The 18,216-nt window shown below is 42.3% G+C and overlaps 1 protein-coding gene across 1 annotated transcript in view; it reads left to right on the top strand.

The window, feature by feature from the left end:
• Nucleotides 1–7,435: 7,435 nt before the first annotated feature.
• The window catches only part of mei4 (meiosis-specific, MEI4 homolog (S. cerevisiae)), a 49,702-nt gene continuing 38,921 nt past the window's right edge, over nucleotides 7,436–18,216 (top strand). Inside the window, exon 1 of the mRNA XM_020657240.3 lies at nucleotides 7,436–8,480. Coding sequence (XP_020512896.2) covers nucleotides 7,968–8,480 — 513 coding nt within the window. The 5' untranslated portion in view covers nucleotides 7,436–7,967. The remainder of the gene's footprint in view (nucleotides 8,481–18,216) is intronic.

The raw sequence follows: 18,216 nt of genomic DNA, 5'->3' as shown, positions 1-18,216 counted from the left end.
GTCAAAAACTGATGGACGCACAATGCATAAATAAATAAAAACAAACAAAGCGTAGTGGTTTACCTCACATCACATCTGGATGAGATCCGCCTGTTGCTGCAGATAAAGAGTCGCTGATTCTGTCGAGGCTCGTTGAAACAGTCGGACGTGTTTTGACAATGCTCACTCTTACATTGTGGAGGACACTCGAAAATGTCATTCAGGAAACTTTCCTAAAGGTTAACAATCACCAGAATGCAAATTCTGACAATTTGCAGTAAATTAGACCACCATTAGTTTAACCCACCCAGAGAAACACCAACATGAAAATGACTCCCCCCCCCCCCCCTCCCCCGTTGGCTGGAAACCTGCTGAGGAAGAAACATTAAAATGTGATAATGTGATTGCTGCAACATAGTCTCCGTCTGTGTGTACCCATTAGATAGTGAGTGTTTTGTGAACTTCTGCTACCTGATGTTTCATTCCTCTTCTTGGAGAAACAGGTGTATCCTAATATTGTCTTATTGCAGCTGAGCAGTCTGGTTTCAGCAGCAGGTTTCATCCAAATTAAAATTCTTTAACTGCCACTAAATGGTAGCTGTATCATATATCCATTAAGCTAACTATTTAGCCCCATATCATATCCCCAGGGTTATCATTTTTTATGATGATGACTTTAACTATTTGACCTGTTTCATTTGTGATGTTCTTCCATAGAGATATGGCAGTGGATAGAAACAGAAACCGGCGAGAGAGAGAAAGAGAGAGAGAGAGAAAGAGAGAGAGAGAGAAAGAGAGAGAGAGAGAGAGAGAGAGAGAGAGAAGAGAGAGACAGGGAGAGAGAGAGAGAGAGAGAGTGGGGAACACTATGCGGGAAAGGAGCCACAGGTAGGATTTGAACCAGGGCCGCCTGCTTGGAGGACTACAGCCTCCATTATTTAAAATGTTTAAGATAAGATAAAATAATCCTTTATTTATCCCACAACGGGGAAGTTTACAGTGTTACAGCAGCAAAGAGCAAAGATTGCAAACAAAAAGTGAACACAGTACAATTTAAATTAAAATTTAAAATTAAAATTAAAATTTAAAATGTAAAAAAAAATAGATAGGATACCACAATTGGTTTTTCACAAGTTTTTCACAAGTTTTCTGTTTATTTATTCGAAATAATTACAACAAAAGCCTTTTAGATGGTTTTATTTTAAGCAGTAACAATTATAAAATCAAGTGAAAGCAGTCACATACTTTTTAAATAATGAAATTCTACTTCCTGTTTAAAAAAAATAATATATTTGTTTTTATTTAAAATGTATTTTGATAATATGTATTTTTATGGTCTTTCTTCATATTTAATATTCATAATTGTTTTTTCTATGTTTTTAAGGTTTATAACGGGATCCCTGTCCCCTACAGATGTGATGACGAGTTTGGACATCATTCTGAATCTGAGCACAGCTAACCGCGACACCGAGAGGAGTGACACCGAATACGACGGGTGACCGTTTTCTATGTAACACCTGAAGCTAAAAGTCCCGTCTGAGAAGTTCCTGAGGGGAGATGAAGTGAACAGCAGCCGAGTGATGGAAACCCAACAGGACAGCTCGAGAGGTGAGATGTTCCTTTTACTCCTGATAGTCCACAAGTTGAAGCGGTAAGCTCGTTTAAAACCGTTAAATTAACGTAACGTCCGTTAACCATAACGGTTACTCTTAAGCTAAGGAGCTAGCTTAGTGGTTATTAAATATCAGTTATTTTGATATCAACTGTAAAAGCTTCTAAAAAGTGTAGAAGTGAAACCCTTTACCATGTTCATTTAACGGCCTATTGAAGCTTTAATTTACTATTTTGGGACTTTTATTCACTTATTTTGGATTCAGTTTGCAGCCGTGCACAAAACAGTTTCTCACTTTGATTGTCTCTATTAGAATAGAATAAAATAAATAAAATAAGTACTCAAAATATCAGAACTAAGAAGGGAATATAATACACCAGGATTTAACTAAGCATTACTACTCTTAAATAGGAAGATTAAATGTAAATGTGCAAAAACAGAGTAGTAAATGGACAGTATTGACATCAGTTAAAGTGAAGGAGTGTAGACATATGAGCAGAAACTATTCAATATAACGGAGAGTAGTTTGTAAATGTAACAGATGACAGTATGGAGAGACAGAGATGATCATGATGACAGTTCTCTGCTCACATGAGGTGAGCTGTTGTACAGAGTTGTGTTGTACAGTTCTCTGCTCACATGAGGTGAGCTGTTGTACAGAGTTGTGTTGTACAGTTCTCTGCTCACATGAGGTGAGCTGTTGTACAGAGTTATGTTGTACAGTTCTCTGCTCACATGAGGTGAGCTGTTGTCCAGAGTTATGTTGTACAGTTCTCTGCTCACATGAGGTGAGCTGTTGTCCAGAGTTATGGCCTTCAGTAAGAAGGATTTCTTGTATCTGTCCTTGTGACAGCAGAGTTGAATCAGACTGTTGGAGAAGCTGCTCCGCTGTGTGTCCAGTAGGGTGATCAGGATTATCCATAATGGATAACAGTTTGTTCAATATTGTTGAATTATTCTTTATTTTATTATATTTAACTGTACAGTTTTACATATTTGTATATTATGTATTTTGGTAGGTTTAGTATTTGTATATTTCTCTTTTATTTTTCTATTAGGCATCTGTTAGGACAAGTGATATAAATCAGAAAATAGCTTCAAAATGTCTGTGCAACACATCCGTTTCATGCTCTTTATTAAAACCATGTTATTTTGCATCATTCCTATCAAATTTATCAATGAATATCAAAAAGCAAAACTGTTAAATAGCTTAAAGTTTGAACTTGGATGTTTAGAGTTCTTCTGTTGATAAAGCGGAGCGTGATATTCTGTCACAACTTCACCGACTAACAAGGTGCATGAAGAGTGAACGGCTTGAAGAGGTCAAAAAGATTGTAGTATGAAGATCAACTTTTATTAACATTGCTGGAGCTCTTTGACCTCTTCGTTTCCAAACTGAAATACAGTTTAGTCTTATTTCAGACAAGTGGAAGTATGACTTCTTGATATATAAACAAACAAACTGACTTCTTTGACTGATTAATATTGAGATATGTTTCAAAACTAGTAGGAATGACTGTTTAGCATTCCATCCATCCATTATCCAATACTGCTTTTACCATGGGGGGCTGGAGACGATCCCAGCTGTCCTCGGGCGAGAGGCGGGGTTACACCCTGGACTGTTCACCAGCCAATCACAGAGCTGACATATGGAGACAGACAACCAGCCACACTCACATTCACACCTACAGACAATTTAGAGTCAGCAGTTAACCTAAAGAGCATGTCTTTGGACTGTGAGAGGAAGACAGAGAACCCACACATACACGAGGAGAACATGCAGACTCCTCACAGAGAGACTCCTGAAGGACGGGGATTCAAACCAGGAACCTCCTCACAGAGAGACTCCTGACAGACGGGGATTCAAACCAGGAACCTCCTCACAGAGAGACTCCTGAAGGACGGGGATTCAAACCAGGAACCTCCTCACAGAGAGACTCCTGACAGACGGGGATTCAAACCAGGAACCTCCTCACAGAGAGACTCCTGAAGGACGGGGATTCAAACCAGGAACCTCCTCACAGAGAGACTCCTGACAGATGGGGATTCAAACCAGGAACCTCCTCACAGAGAGACTCCTGAAGGACGGGGATTCAAACCTTGGAACTTTATGATGACATGATGATTTGGCACTTACTGTTGCACGTTTTATAAAACAAATAGCTGCAGCTGTGCTTCTTATTTTAATATGTTGTGCAGTCCTTGACAAAAGCAAAACATAATACAGGAAACAGAGAATTTGCATTTTGCGTAAAAATCAACTTAAACAACCAATCCATCCTCAGATTGGTTGGGGAATAGTTTGTTTCTTGAGTAAAAGTGTCACCATTACAAAAGTTTGGTAAAACATTTATTTTCTGATAAAACTATTAATGAGGCTGAGTTTAGAGGAACACTTTTGTATTTCCATGAATGTTTTTGCTTACTGACTCTCTTCCAATCCGTCTCAGGAGCTAGTCAGGCAGCATGGATTCTCCAGAAAGCCAGGGTGGCCCTGGCAGTGGCAATAATAAGGAACAGGCCCCCGAGTATGAGTGGCAGAGAGCACGCTGAGGCTTTAGGCTGCAAGCTGAGGACTCAGGATGAAAGCTGGAAGAAGAAAGCCCAGGAGCTGCAGCAGGAGGTGCTGAGTCTGCGTCAGGAATCACTGATCAACAGAGTGACGTCCAACACAAAGAGCTCCACTGAGGCAGCAGGTAGGACTCTGTTGTGCATGTGTGCACAGAACCTGCTGAGGAGAAGGGTTCAGATGTGTTAGACTAAGTATGCATACCAGACTTAAGATAATACCTTTTTCTAAAGTGTTATATAGCCACTTCAAGCAATCAGCAAAATCGCATGAACTTCTGCAAGCTACAACATGTGGTGACATGATTGGTTAGAAAACACTACTCCACGGCAAGATTCATTTGTAAAGTAGCTTAGGCACTCGGGTAAACAAAGTAGTACATTTTCCTCTGATAAGAAGTGAAGGAGAAGAAAAAGGTGGCATGAAAACAGAAGTTAAAGTAGACAAACTTCTAGCTCTATAGGATAAAAAGGGTTAGACAGTAAGTCATATGAGAATATGATCATAGCAGCAGGAGCATCTCTGGGTCCGACTTGTCTCTGATAACTTTGGTATTCATCCTGAAATGTTGTTTTCACTCTAGAGACGTCAAAGTTTAAGAATAATTCATGCCGTGACCTGCACACTGGCTGTGGAAGGTGAGCTGCTGTTAAAACAGAGCAGACACTTTAAAAAGATACGGGAGCACACAGTGTGACTGCGCTGATGCTCTTTAGTGTGAGGAGAGGAGGATATCTCAAGGACGGGAACATCCTGACACGAGTCCTCAGAGGAGCTCAGACACCAAGCGGACCGTCCTGACGTTATCTCGCAGGCTGCTAATGATCACATAAACACACTGCTCGTGATGGAGACAGGTTTTTATCACTGCTGCTCCCTCCTTTTGGCCCGCTCACCACGGTTACAATAAACACCTGCTTGAAGTGGAAGCAGGTGTTTTACTTCGCTGATGTTGTCTTGTGTTGTCTTGTCTTTGCTGCGTGCCTCTGTTAGAGACGCTGGAATTTTACCACAGACAGTTTACGCCAAGGCTGGACGCTGTGAATTAACTTATTATTTTACCTGCTTATGAAGATGACTCTCCCATTATGATGAGCAAGTAGAGCTTGAGTAGGAAGGAGTGGATTCAAACCCACTGCCGCTGCGATGAGGACTATGGCGTCTGTACATGGGGAACGCAAGATAACCGCTAGGCTAAAGATAAAGATAAAGATAAAGATAAAGATACATTTTATTGATTCCTCATGGGGGAAATTTTCACAACAGCTCAAGAAACAGGAATATAATTATCAAAAATAACAAGAAGTTCAGAAAAAATACAGTAATAGAATAATACTAGATATGACACTTCCACTTGTGGCGCCCCGTAGGCAATAGTAAAATAAAGTCCTAAAAATGTTTTGTGTCTGTGCGGTGGTGGCAGTGGGGCAGTCATATTCTGAATTAATTCTACATTTATTTTATTGAAAAACGACTACTACATTTACAAGTGTGACAGGGAACGATGTTACTAAAGCAGACCAGCAGGGGGAGGGGAGCAACTGTGAAATAGCCCCGTGCCAACCTTTGCATGAATGGTTGAAATGATCCTGTAAAGTTGCTCCTTGTTGCTGAAAGAGCAGAATAACTACACGAGTCAGTTTATTTATTTTGATGGTGACCTCTGTAGAAACCCAGACTCCTGGCAAAGTGCACGTCTCATGAATGATGGGCACAGTATGTACTTAAGTCTGTCTTTATGCCTTGTTTTCAGAGGTTACTCTTTTTCTATTTGCCAGCGCAGAACTTACGTCTTACTTCTGCCTGTTGCCAGATATGACAGGTTTAAATTATTTAGTCATTTATTTCTGTGGCACAGGCAGCCAAGTTTCCCAGTAGATAATCTGTCATTTTGAAACAACTCCCCACTCTGTGTAAAAAGACGCACACAGTGAAAATCAGTGAAGTCTTTATGGCAGCATCGGCTTCAGGGGAAAACACTCGTCCTCCTAAATGTAAAAGCTGGAGGGTCCGAGGGGAGACGTTCAGGAGAACAGCCGGAGAAAATAATAACCAAGGTCCACCTGTTCAGAGAATTATGAGCTGCAGCCTCCATCATCATGACTTTAGGAGCCCACTGAGGAGATGACTTGAAATACAACAAAGAATTATAGTCTTTCCTAAAATATGCTTGTTTAAAAGCACCACTGCTGACTTCTCCTCGATGTTTTCCTTTTTTTAATATTCTTCCTTTTAGTCCGCTGTGAATCAGAGCCACAGAAACAAACAAATGATTTACATACGGAGAAAATGTGAGAGTATAATTTAGCACAATATCCCTCCAGAATATGAAGAGGGGTCCTGATGTGTTTCTGGTTATGACAATGAAAATATACATTTTCAGAAAAAGAACTAAACACACCGTGCTGGATGAGGCACATTTGCAAATTTCCAGGGTGATTTAAAAAGTGTCCTGCAGGGATTATAGTGGACACGCTTGACTGTAATTATGTGTTAATATGATGCTCATGGTGTAATTATATAATAATCATTCAGGAGGATGACTCATATGTCATTGCTTTTTGCTCTCCAGACGATATTGGATGTTTTTTCATCGATCCGCTGGTGTCCTTGAGTCCCAGAGCCCCTTCATGAACGAGGTCTTCTCTGACCTCCATTCTGTCCTTTGATAGTGTGACATGAAACCAGAATGTATAGTCGTTATGTTTCTGTCAAGGCTGTCTCCTAAAAACTAGGGATGTTGCAGTTTAAATTCAGAGTGACTGTAGGTCCAAAGGGAAGAAAACAGTCAACATTAGGCATGGATTATTTTAAAGTTTATCCTAAAGCTTGCTTGATTTCAGACGGAGTTCGCTCTGTGCCAGAGTTTGAGTGTGGAGGGAGCGGTTTGAGAAAGGCCCTATCCGTTCACTGGGCTTGTTTACATCTGGGTTGTAGAGTTACAGCCAGTGTAAGGCTACAGCCCCAGCTAGTGTCAGGGTACAACTTTGGCCCCTGGAGCAGACAAATAAGTCTCCTTATGCTATGTTTTGTTGAACTGTCACGTCACAGTCTCTGATTGCATACATCACTCTAAGCAGAAATATTAAGGAAGCAGGAAAGAACAAGGCCACACACTAGGGGTCGACGATATTGTTTTTTCAGAGCTGATACCGATACAGATTATTAGTAGTTAATTAGACCGATAACAGATATTTGGAACAGATATGCATTTACAGTAAAAATGAAAATCTACTGTAGAAATTTAGTATTTGGAATATTATAATTCCCAACAAAAGACTTGCTGCTCTCATCTCTCTGGGCGAGTCAGTGGCACCCAGACCTCTGTGATGATTGGAAATTACTCGAGAGATGTCTAGCCAATCAGATAGTGTTGTGGGCGGGACCTAGAGGGGAAGACACACCTGCAGTGACGCTAAAGTAGCCATCTTTTCCAATTCTTCAATTCTATCGGCGATGGATACAACAAAACGTGCATACACATAATCAGCCGAATGCTGAATGTCAGCCCCCAATAATCGTCCAGGGTGATAATTGGTCGACCACTACCCAACACACACAGCATAAAAAACACGTGCAAAGACGTCACCAAGTTATTCTAGAAAGTTAAATTCATTTCAAGTGTAAACATGCAACATTTTGGACGTTAGCAAGAATGCCACAATAAAGTAAACAATACATGAGAATAAAAAACAGAAATACATTGTAAACAATTCTGATGAAAATGAGGCCTAGATTAAACAAAAAAAAGTTGTTGTTTTTTAATCTAAATTTCTGTTTTTGAATCTCTCAGGTCAGGACAGCTCAATGGACGTTTCTCAGGATCTGTTTGGTCCAGGTAGTGTGGTGCTCAGCTCAGACCTTCAACCAGGCTTCGACTCAGAGACCCCTGAACTCATGCTGGAGGACCCACAACCTGCCATCACTCCCCCTCCGCCTCCCGTCCCCTCCAGTCTTCAGAAAACTCCTCGCACTAGAGCCGTCCTCCCTCATGTACACTTCCTGCAGTCTCTGTGCGCTCTGCACCGAGTAGAGGGGGACAGCAGAGGTCTGGAGTCGCTCTGGTTCTGCTCAGACGGGGACGCAGGGTCGGTGCTGGTGGACTCTGTGTGCCTGCTCCTTGACTCGGTGGTGTCGGCGTGCAGGGATCCCCCTCCGCTGGGACCTGCCGACCTCGTCCTGCAGGGCTGCCAGGTGGCGGCTCGGGCCATGGACCTGTTCTGCTCCCAGAGGCTGCCGTCTGCGGAGTTCATGAGACGGGTGGAGGAGTCACTGAGGGAGCTGACGGTGATGCTGCTGCACGGTCATCAGAGCAGCCGGGTGAGTAATATGACCAGAGGGATGAGGGTTTCTGCATGAACACAACCGTTACTTATTGATTCAGTACGGAGGTCAACAGCTGCAAAAATACCCCCCTCCTCCACCCCGATAGAGAATGAATGTTCAAATATAGAATAAGAGTTGACAGCCATAAAATGCACTGATTGTTTCTGCTGCTGTGAGTTCACTGAGTCCAATTCTGAGTCGTCAGTATGCAAGTTCAAGAATCTGAGTCATTCACTCGAGTACGACCAAACTGGTGAAAGTATTTGTGATTGAATTTGTGTTTCTTGTACTTTTGTTTCGCAGCTTTAATAACTCTTGGTAGGTCTGCGTGTGCTCTCCTGTAGTCCTCCTCCCTTCAGTGTGGCATGCTTTCACCTTTTGTGATTATAATAAGAAAGTACCTTAGCTGATGCTGGTCACCTGTCTTTTATTTTCTCTGTTCCTGGTGTTTCTTCTGCCTAGCAGGAACGAAGACTGTGTTTAATCAAATTCTTCAATCTCATCAAACTGGCATTAGGATCCCAGTGGGACGTCCAGTTTAAGCTGAGCAGAAGAACGACCTCACAAACACGGATCATAGTGGGTGGTGGTGGTGATGTAATGGAAAAATCAAAAGGGGCTTTTATTAGTATGCCCATCATTTATTTTAATGGGGTGGAGAAAATATATAAAACGCCTCTTAATATAGAGCAGTGAAGTTCAACAGCACAGCAAACTACATTCTTTATGTGAGCAAAGGAGAATTATGTCCCTTCTTACAAAAGTCTGTGAATAGTTATTAAGCCTTTCATCCCTCACAATTTATGACGATGAAAGGTCCAATCAGTGAGCTGTGTAGAGAGTGAGATGATAAAGGTATCTTACTCTCTGATGATTAAGGAAACATGTTGAAGTGCTGGCTTCTCTGACAACAATGCAGCAGCCAGTATGTCCTCCTTCTAACTTTAGATTCTGCTCCTGAATGCTCTGGATTTGTTTGGACCAGAGAAGGTAGGCGCTTTTAAGACACCCCCCCCACACGGCCGTTTTGGACGCCCCTCGGTTTGTCAGATATGAGAGCAGTTATCAGGTCAACAGGTGTTGCAGCGATGGAAGCGGTCAAGAGAAGTGGTTCAGATAGAAGTGATTGTACCCGACCTAAAAAGCCTCTGCATGTTTCTAATAAGCTCCACGAGCAGAAACGTGCTCAAACTAGGATCAATATTGGAGATGCTTTTGAAAAATGGAGAGAGGTTAGAACACAGAAAGGTTTACAGACCTATGCAGAGCTGGATAAACACTGAAGCTTCAGAGTCCACCACATGGTGACCTGAGTGAGCATCGAGGAGGAGGGGGGGAGACAGCTTTGTACACAGAATTAATTTGCATCTAGGCAAGATGGCGTCCATCTGATCATGTTGTTGCAGAATTACTGACTTAATATTCCGATAAACCCAACTTGAGTAGAAGAAGAAAGCTGTCATGTGTGTCACTATTTGGCTCCATGTGTCTGGATGTAATTCCCACAGGGTACATCAGGGCTCCTCTGTTTTAAACGGAGTGGTAATATAATGCAAATGGAGTTGAAGGAGCTTGTTCGGCAGTTTCAGAAGTTAGATAAACATTAACTTCACCCACATTAAGTTTAAATACTACATAGTCCCCCGTGAGCATCATTAAAGTTTCATAATATTTAGCTTACTGCAAGATTATTGGAGTTTGTGTAAAAAGATATGTTGACTCAGTTTAATGTATTCAGCTTTCGGGCAAATGTTAAATTGGATGATTTTCCCCTTAACAACCAAACCAGTAAAATGGGTCGAATACATTTCTGCATAAATATGTTTTTGATTAAAACAAACGGCTGAAAATAATATGATGGAAAACACGATGACTGAAGCTTTTCATTATTTTCAATCTTCTATTTCCTGCCTCCAATTAAATGTTGTTTCTATAAAATACATATTAAATAGATCCATTGACTGTAACCCAATCAAGCAGCAGTTCAAGAGCCCCAAATATGGCGCTGACTGTGATAAGAACCCCCCTCCCCCCACCCCCAGAGAGAAACAGAAAAGCCTCCCGTGTTGGAGCTGCATGTTTGACTTTGCAGGTTTGTGGAGCTTTCTCAACACGCTGAAGCAACGTGCACGAGGATTCACAAACAAAGATACAGTTTGATTTGTTCAACGAGAGAAGTTTCTTTTTTCACTTTTACACCAAACAGCATGGGGAACATGGCTTTAAGGAGTTCTAGGGCTTGTTCAGTTCCCCTTAATGCGTCAGTATCAGGGTGCAAAAGGGGTTGTATGATGTCTCTTTTTATTCCTGGGTGTGATAAGAATCAAACCAATCAGGGTGTCATCTGTCACTCTTGCTGTGGAAACACAATCAGTAGTGTAAATTGGTATGTGTAAATTGGGATTACCCTTCAATTGTCAAAGAAAGGCAGCTTACTCTCATCATTTTTCAGTGAGACAAAGCTTTGCACATGCATCCTTCCTTACTTTCTACCATTATATCCCAGCTTAGTCTTTTTCTTTCCCTTGAAATGACATTGCGAGTGTTTCATTACAGTGAAGATGGCGTGCAGTATATCCTGTGTTATTAAGTTAAGCCTTCACTCAAAGCTCACCCCGGCAGCGGGTTGTACGAGTCACTCACTGCCTCGCTCATGTGACCGTCATGACAGGCCTCAGCAGCTGGGAAATGGAGATGAAAGTGAGCCCGAGCTGACAGGAGTGAAGTCATCCCATCTGGCTTAAACTACGAACATGGCTGCAGGCGGTCCCCTCCTTTCAGCAAAACTCTTTCGCTCCGTTTGTGTCGTGACCAATCGAGGAAGAAGAGGAGTATTTTTTGTGAAGCGTGCAAAGTGATGTTTTGCAGTTGTCAATGAAAACAGATGATTGTGTTGAAGAGGGTGTCGAATGATTTAGATTTAATGAGCCATTAACGGAGCTCCAATCTGTCTGTGAGAAACTTTTAATGCCCCCGCGGAGACATGCCGTCTGATAGGACGAGTAACTCCGAGGCAGACGACCAATCACAATAATGTGGAGTCATTTCAAAGAGCTGGAACACCATTAGTACAACTCAACATGGTGTTATAGTGAGGTGCTTCATAATTATGATGGAATCAGAGCTTTATCATTTTAACCGCTCATAGATTCAGATGTGATGAATAAAACATCTAATTATTAAAGCTGTACTGACTTCCTTTTTTACCTTGTTTTATGTGGGAATGTTCTCGGAAAGCCAACCCATACTTTAGCTGGCTTCAGGGACTCCCCGACTCTATGAATTATTTGGTAATATTTGTTATTAAAAGTTTGAGAAACTCTTATTTAGAATATAAAATAAAAGAAGGAATCGCTGCTCCAGTGAGGTGGAAAATTGGCTTTACCTCTCCGTGCCAGTATATGGGCACTAAATCCAACAACTCATAGAAGAACAAATATCAATAAAGCGCCAACAAAAATAAATACCAATAAATAACTAAAAGAGCTTTAAGGAATGGACCAAACAGAAGACATAAAAACCAAACAATGCATAAAACAGGTTCGTATTAGTAGAGAGGCTCTCATAGAAACCAAGTGTCAGAAACCAAATGTAAAATCAATCTGCCTCACAGTTCTGACCTCAATAGAAACTTTCTTATGCATGGTAAAATGGAGCCAGTAGGGGTGACCCCATAGAGTCGAATACTCAACGATGCATTCAGTCGACTGCCAGTCTCTCAGTCGAGCACAAGGATCGTTCCAGTCCAGCTGTATGGGGGTGTTTAATGTCTAACTTTACATAGATTTGTCTGTTTTCTCCAAATAATTCATGACTCAGAGAGCCTCTCTTGGTATAAATATCACCCTAGTAATACCTTTAATGAAGTTCTGAAAACCACTCTTACTCTAAATCAATCTCCTTCTTGTGACCCAAAAGCCGACGGGCTGACTGGATGGCTGGTAGAGACAAAAGTGGGGGAGATTTATGGAGCTTATCTGGTTCAGAACGGGGGGGAGGCCCCGCCTTTCAACAAAGGCTGTCATTGGCTGTCATGCGGTTGTTGTGTCATTGACTATTTTATGCAGTCCGTGGATCGTAATGGATCTAAAGTGTTTGGATTATATCTTTCACTGGATTTGAATCGTGGGGCTTTAGAATGGTGGATTATTATGATCAAGAGAGTTAAGTAAATCTTCAAATGGTCAGTTTAAAGACGTTGTTTGTTTGTCGGTGGTCTGACAGGTGTGTAGATTGTAGCTGTGGTGGTCTGACAGATGTGTAGATTGTAGCTGCTGTGGTGGTCTAACAGATGTGTAGATTGTAGCTGCTGTGGTGGTCTGACAGATGTGTAGATTGTAGCTGCTGTGGTGGTCTGACAGATGTGTAGATTGTAGCTGTGGTGGTCTGACAGATGTGTAGATTGTAGCTGTGGTGGTCTGACAGATGTGTAGATTGTAGCTGTGGTGGTCTGACAGATGTGTAGATTGTAGCTGTGGTGGTCTGACAGATGTGTAGATTGTAGCTGTGGTGGTCTAACAGATGTGTAGATTGTAGCTGTGGTGGTCTGACAGATGTGTAGATTGTAGCTGTGGTGGTCTAACAGATGTGTAGATTGTAGCTGTGGTGGTCTAACAGATGTGTAGATTGTAGCTGTGGTGGTCTGACAGATGTGTAGATTGTAGCTGTGGTGGTCTGACAGATGTGTAGATTGTAGCTGCTGTGGTGGTCTGACAGATGTGTAGATTGTAGCTGTGGTGGTCTGACAGATGTGTAGATTGTAGCTGCTGTGGTGGTCTAACAGATGTGTAGATTGTAGCTGCTGTGGTGGTCTGACAGATGTGTAGATTGTAGCTGTGGTGGTCTGACAGATGTGTAGATTGTAGCTGTGGTGGTCTGACAGATGTGTAGATTGTAGCTGTGGTGGTCTGACAGATGTGTAGATTGTAGCTGCTGTGGTGGTCTGACAGATGTGTAGATTGTAGCTGTGGTGGTCTGACAGATGTGTAGATTGTAGCTGTGGTGGTCTAACAGATGTGTAGATTGTAGCTGTGGTGGTCTGACAGATGTGTAGATTGTAGCTGTGGTGGTCTGACAGATGTGTAGATTGTAGCTGTGGTGGTCTAACAGATGTGTAGATTGTAGCTGTGGTGGTCTGACAGATGTGTAGATTGTAGCTGCTGTGGTGGTCTGACAGATGTGTAGATTGTAGCTGTGGTGGTCTAACAGATGTGTAGATTGTAGCTGCTGTGGTGGTCTAACAGATGTGTAGATTGTAGCTGTGGTGGTCTAACAGATGTGTAGATTGTAGCTGTGGTGGTCTGACAGATGTGTAGATTGTAGCTGTGGTGGTCTGACAGATGTGTAGATTGTAGCTGCTGTGGTGGTCTGACAGATGTGTAGATTGTAGCTGTGGTGGTCTAACAGATGTGTAGATTGTAGCTGTGGTGGTCTGACAGATGTGTAGATTGTAGCTGTGGTGGTCTGACAGATGTGTAGATTGTAGCTGCTGTGGTGGTCTGACAGATGTGTAGATTGTAGCTGTGGTGGTCTAACAGATGTGTAGATTGTAGCTGCTGTGGTGGTCTAACAGATGTGTAGATTGTAGCTGTGGTGGTCTGACAGATGTGTAGATTGTAGCTGTGGTGGTCTGACAGATGTGTAGATTGTAGCTGCTGTGGTGGTCTGACAGATGTGTAGATTGTAGCTGTGGTGGTCTAACAGATGTGTAGATTGTAGCTGCAGTGGTCTGACAGATGTGTAGATTGTAGCTGTGGTGGTCTGACAGATGTGTAGATTGTAGCTGTGGTGGTCTAACAGATGTGTAGATTGTAGCTGCAGTGGTCTGACAGATGTGTAGATTGTAGCTGTGGTGGTCTGACAGATGTGTAGATTGTAGCTGCTGTGGTGGTCTGACCTGCACACACTGGGCTGTCAGTGTGTGTGTCTGCATGTATTGGACATGTGTTTTATGGTTATAAGTTCATATTAGTGCAGATCTAATGGGTGGAAAAATGATGGATCTAGTCCTATCAAAGAATAACTTGTTATTTAAAAAAAGCCTTTTAATGCCTTTCATGTTTCTCTTTGTTTCGTTCAAATAACTTTGAAACTCTCCTGAGATTCTGCAGTTAATTTATGCAGACTATTTCGGCTTTTCATCATAACACCTTTTTGCTTGAGCTGCGTGTTTGACTCCAGATTACTCTGTTTCTCTTTGATACCAGCGTGGTTTGATATCACCAATCTCTGATGTTCAGTGTGTGTGTAATTAATGTTTTTGAGGTCTTTCTGTCTCCCTCAGCCTGCCTCACCTCGCCGTATTTAGTTTCATTTTAGGTTTTTCCTTTGAGTATTATTTGGACCAGGCCTTGGTGAAGGTGTTAGTGTGAGTCAAACGTGGACCTGAAGACTCAGAGGACTAGCTTTTAAAATGTGCTCACTCAGCTGTGGGTCTCACAGGTCACTGATCTCAGCTGTGTCTGCTGCTCAAAATGCAACACCTCGTGACTTCAGCACATCTTGGTCTGTGGACACAACTGTGCCCGGAGAAACGGGGTTCTCTGCCTTTTCTATTATGGATGACCCTTCTCCTGAAAGAGCTGCAGTCTCAAGTTGTAGCTTTGAGAGCTGGAGCTGAAACCTACACAAAAGAAGCGTTTGTAATAGTTGGAGATCGTTGGACTTAAATGAGGAGCTGCTAAACCTTTGACAGTAGTTGGAGAAAAAAAAAACATCCAGTTTTATTCAAAGCTCTTCAGTAACTCGACCCTGCTAACAGTTTTATTGGAAAAAAAGATTTAAAAATGTTTGCACGTTACAACAGGAGTGTGCACACACTTTTTTAAAGGTTTATCTTTTTACCTTTAATGTCTTTATTTTAGAGACAGGAAGTGGATAGAGTCAGAATCCAGAGAGAGAGAGAGAGAGAGAGAGAGAGAGAGAGAGAGGGAAATGGCATGCAGGAAATCAGCCATAGGTCGAGAGAGAGAGAGAGAGAGAGAGAGAGAGAGAGAGAGAGAGAGAGAGAGGGAAATGGCATGCAGGAAATCAGCCATAGGTCGAATCACAACACTTTTGGGATTTACCATCTGTACATGGGGCGCACACTAATCACTAACCACTAACCACTAAGCCACTGTAACCCCCCAGGAAGCGAGCACATACCTAGGTGAAGCGCTGACGCGTGGATCCGGCTTGGGCAGAGAGCTGAGCAGTGTGTTTGTTTCACCTTTGTCCCCTCGGCTGATGGGTGCCTCACGTTTTCACTGCTCGTCTCTTAGTGTTGCAGTGCGCACGCCATGACACATGCCCGTGTGTGTGAGTCTGAGATTGCCACAAAATTGGCTACATTTGTGAGGACCAGCAGGTCACCGGTCAAAGCTGAGCATGCTGAAAAGTCGTCCGATTCTATTAGTGCATCTTTAGTTTTCAGTGTTGATTCAATCAATCAATCTTTATTTGTATAGCGCCAATTCACAACAACTGTTATCTCCAGACACTTCAGAAAGAGCAGGTCTGGATCTTACTCTTTGTTATATTATCTAAAAAGACCCAGTATTAATCCTCCACGAGCACTAAGCTACATTTAGCAAAGTTACAGTTAAGAAGCGAGCAGAACCAGACTCCTGATGAACAGCCATGTGTTTGAACAGAGGTTATGTAAAGCTGTGCAGGGAGGTCGTCTCTGACATTATCATAAAGCTGTAAACTGCCCTCCAAACAAAACTAACCTGAGAGCCCCATCAGCCCTAAAAACATCTTCATCTATTTTTATCTTGTTGCACACGATAAGAACTTGTTCCAATGATTATCTTTTGGGCATGAGATAAAAAATGCTGCATGTTTTCAGACCGTGAAGGCATCATACTTTAACACTCTGACAGCATGAATACTTTGTCTCACCTTGTGTATTTTTACTTCAACAGAACTCTGAATGCATGACCTTGTTGTATTTATAAAACATGCTGCAGTTGTCTTTACATGAATTAGATCAGCTTTAGGCGGGGTTATTGGACAGTGAAAGGTTGTTTCTCTCACTTTGACCACAGAGCTTTATGATTTCCAGCACACTAAGCATTTTTACATGCAGAAGATGATAACCTTCTCATACTCTCTCTCTTTATCAAAGATTGAATTTCTCTTTGAATTGCTCAATAAGGCTGTTGCAAATGACTTTGAGGATAGGCGCTAATGAATTCTTTATATTTCTGACGTTCAGTGAACACCCCATCGCTCTGCCAGTCAAACTGATTGTTCAGGACAATCCAGATATGGAGGGGAGGGGGGGGGGGGGGGGGGGGGGGGGGTTGGTCGTCGGAGATGAAGGGCAGGGGTAATTATAATATTGGAAAGACTCCCGACACGATCAAGCAGTGCCAGCAGAGGGGAAACGTCCGCCGGGGACACGATTCTAAAACATTCTGACACCAGACTAATCTGTCAAACACGCTGCTCAGAAACAATTTCATATTCAGGCTGGGAAGAGACTCGGATACTCGGGGTCTCCATGAAGCAGCCCTCCATAGATTTCAGCTACACTTCCTCACATGTGACAATATGGAGGATTTTTTGAAGCACAGTTTGAATAGCCTTAAAGAATTAGTGATACTGACAAACTCTGTGTGGATGTCTCACCTCCAGATACTCTGCAGTATAAAAGTCCTACTCTGTGATGGATCCCATTCTGCACGCCCTAAGCTGCTGGGATTTTTTTATTTGGAGGGATTCATTTTCAGCGGCAGTGCCTGGCATGAATGTTATCAGAAGGAGCAGCTCTCCTCTGTTTGTTTTCCATCTTGTTTTGAAAGTAACTCTCTGCTACATTGACGGTGAATTGTTGTGTTACAGCAGTGACCAGCGAGCCCCATCACATAGCTGCGTGTCCACACAAGTACACTGTAGCTCTCTTTTATGTGACACGCCATTTTTTCCCCTGTAAAAGGTGGAAGAAAGGCAGTCGGTCTATGAAAGTCGGTTTCCATGAATCACAGAGCGGGAAATTAGTTTCTGGAGGCAGGATAAGGGAGGTGCGAGGGTGTGTTGCACTCTCTCAGAGTTTGAGATATGTCTTCTACAGGCTCCTGTAGTTCTGCTTCACTGTCATGCAGGGCAGAGTGTAATACATCTTTCTGAACATACAAGCCTGTCTGCAGTGATGTATGTTTTTAACCTTTGGCTGTAGATTCATTCTCTGACACGTCCTCTACATGGAGGACACAGAGCTACTCATCCAGGTGCTCGTGCTTTGGTCAGACTGCAGGAGAATGATTGCCCTCTCTTTTTGGAAGTGATCAAGTGGATTTCTTGTGCAGACATAACCAGTTTTTCTTCTGTTCTTGCTGAAGCTGCTCTGATGCACTTCTGTCACTCTGGATTTAATATCATCTTTGTGTGTTGAAGCAACTTTGACATTCAATTCCACTTGTTTAAAACGTTACAGTCTCTGTTATTTTAGGATATTTTGTTTTGAAAAAGATATCCTTCTCCTCATCAAAGGAGTAAATCAAAAGTAAAAAGTCTCAGAGCTCCTCAAAACATGTGTGTGAAGTTTCTTGTTCTAAATCCACTCTGATCCTGTATTTGATCATGTCTATAAACCTCTCTATTTCAGCCCTGCTCAGAACAGGCTGTTTCTGTGTCTGTACCTTTAAATATGTAAATGAGCTGTGTCTGACCACGCCCCCTCTCTGGAAGGGCTTGGGTGTACTCGGTGCTTTCTCGCTCCATGTCCTATTGTTTACGGTGAGAA

This window comes from Labrus bergylta, chromosome 15 (genome assembly GCF_963930695.1).
Source record: "Labrus bergylta chromosome 15, fLabBer1.1, whole genome shotgun sequence".
In the NCBI taxonomy this organism is placed as follows: domain Eukaryota; kingdom Metazoa; phylum Chordata; class Actinopteri; order Labriformes; family Labridae; genus Labrus; species Labrus bergylta.
Note: the sequence above shows the minus strand (reverse complement) of the source record. Positions and strands in the feature narration are given on the sequence as shown.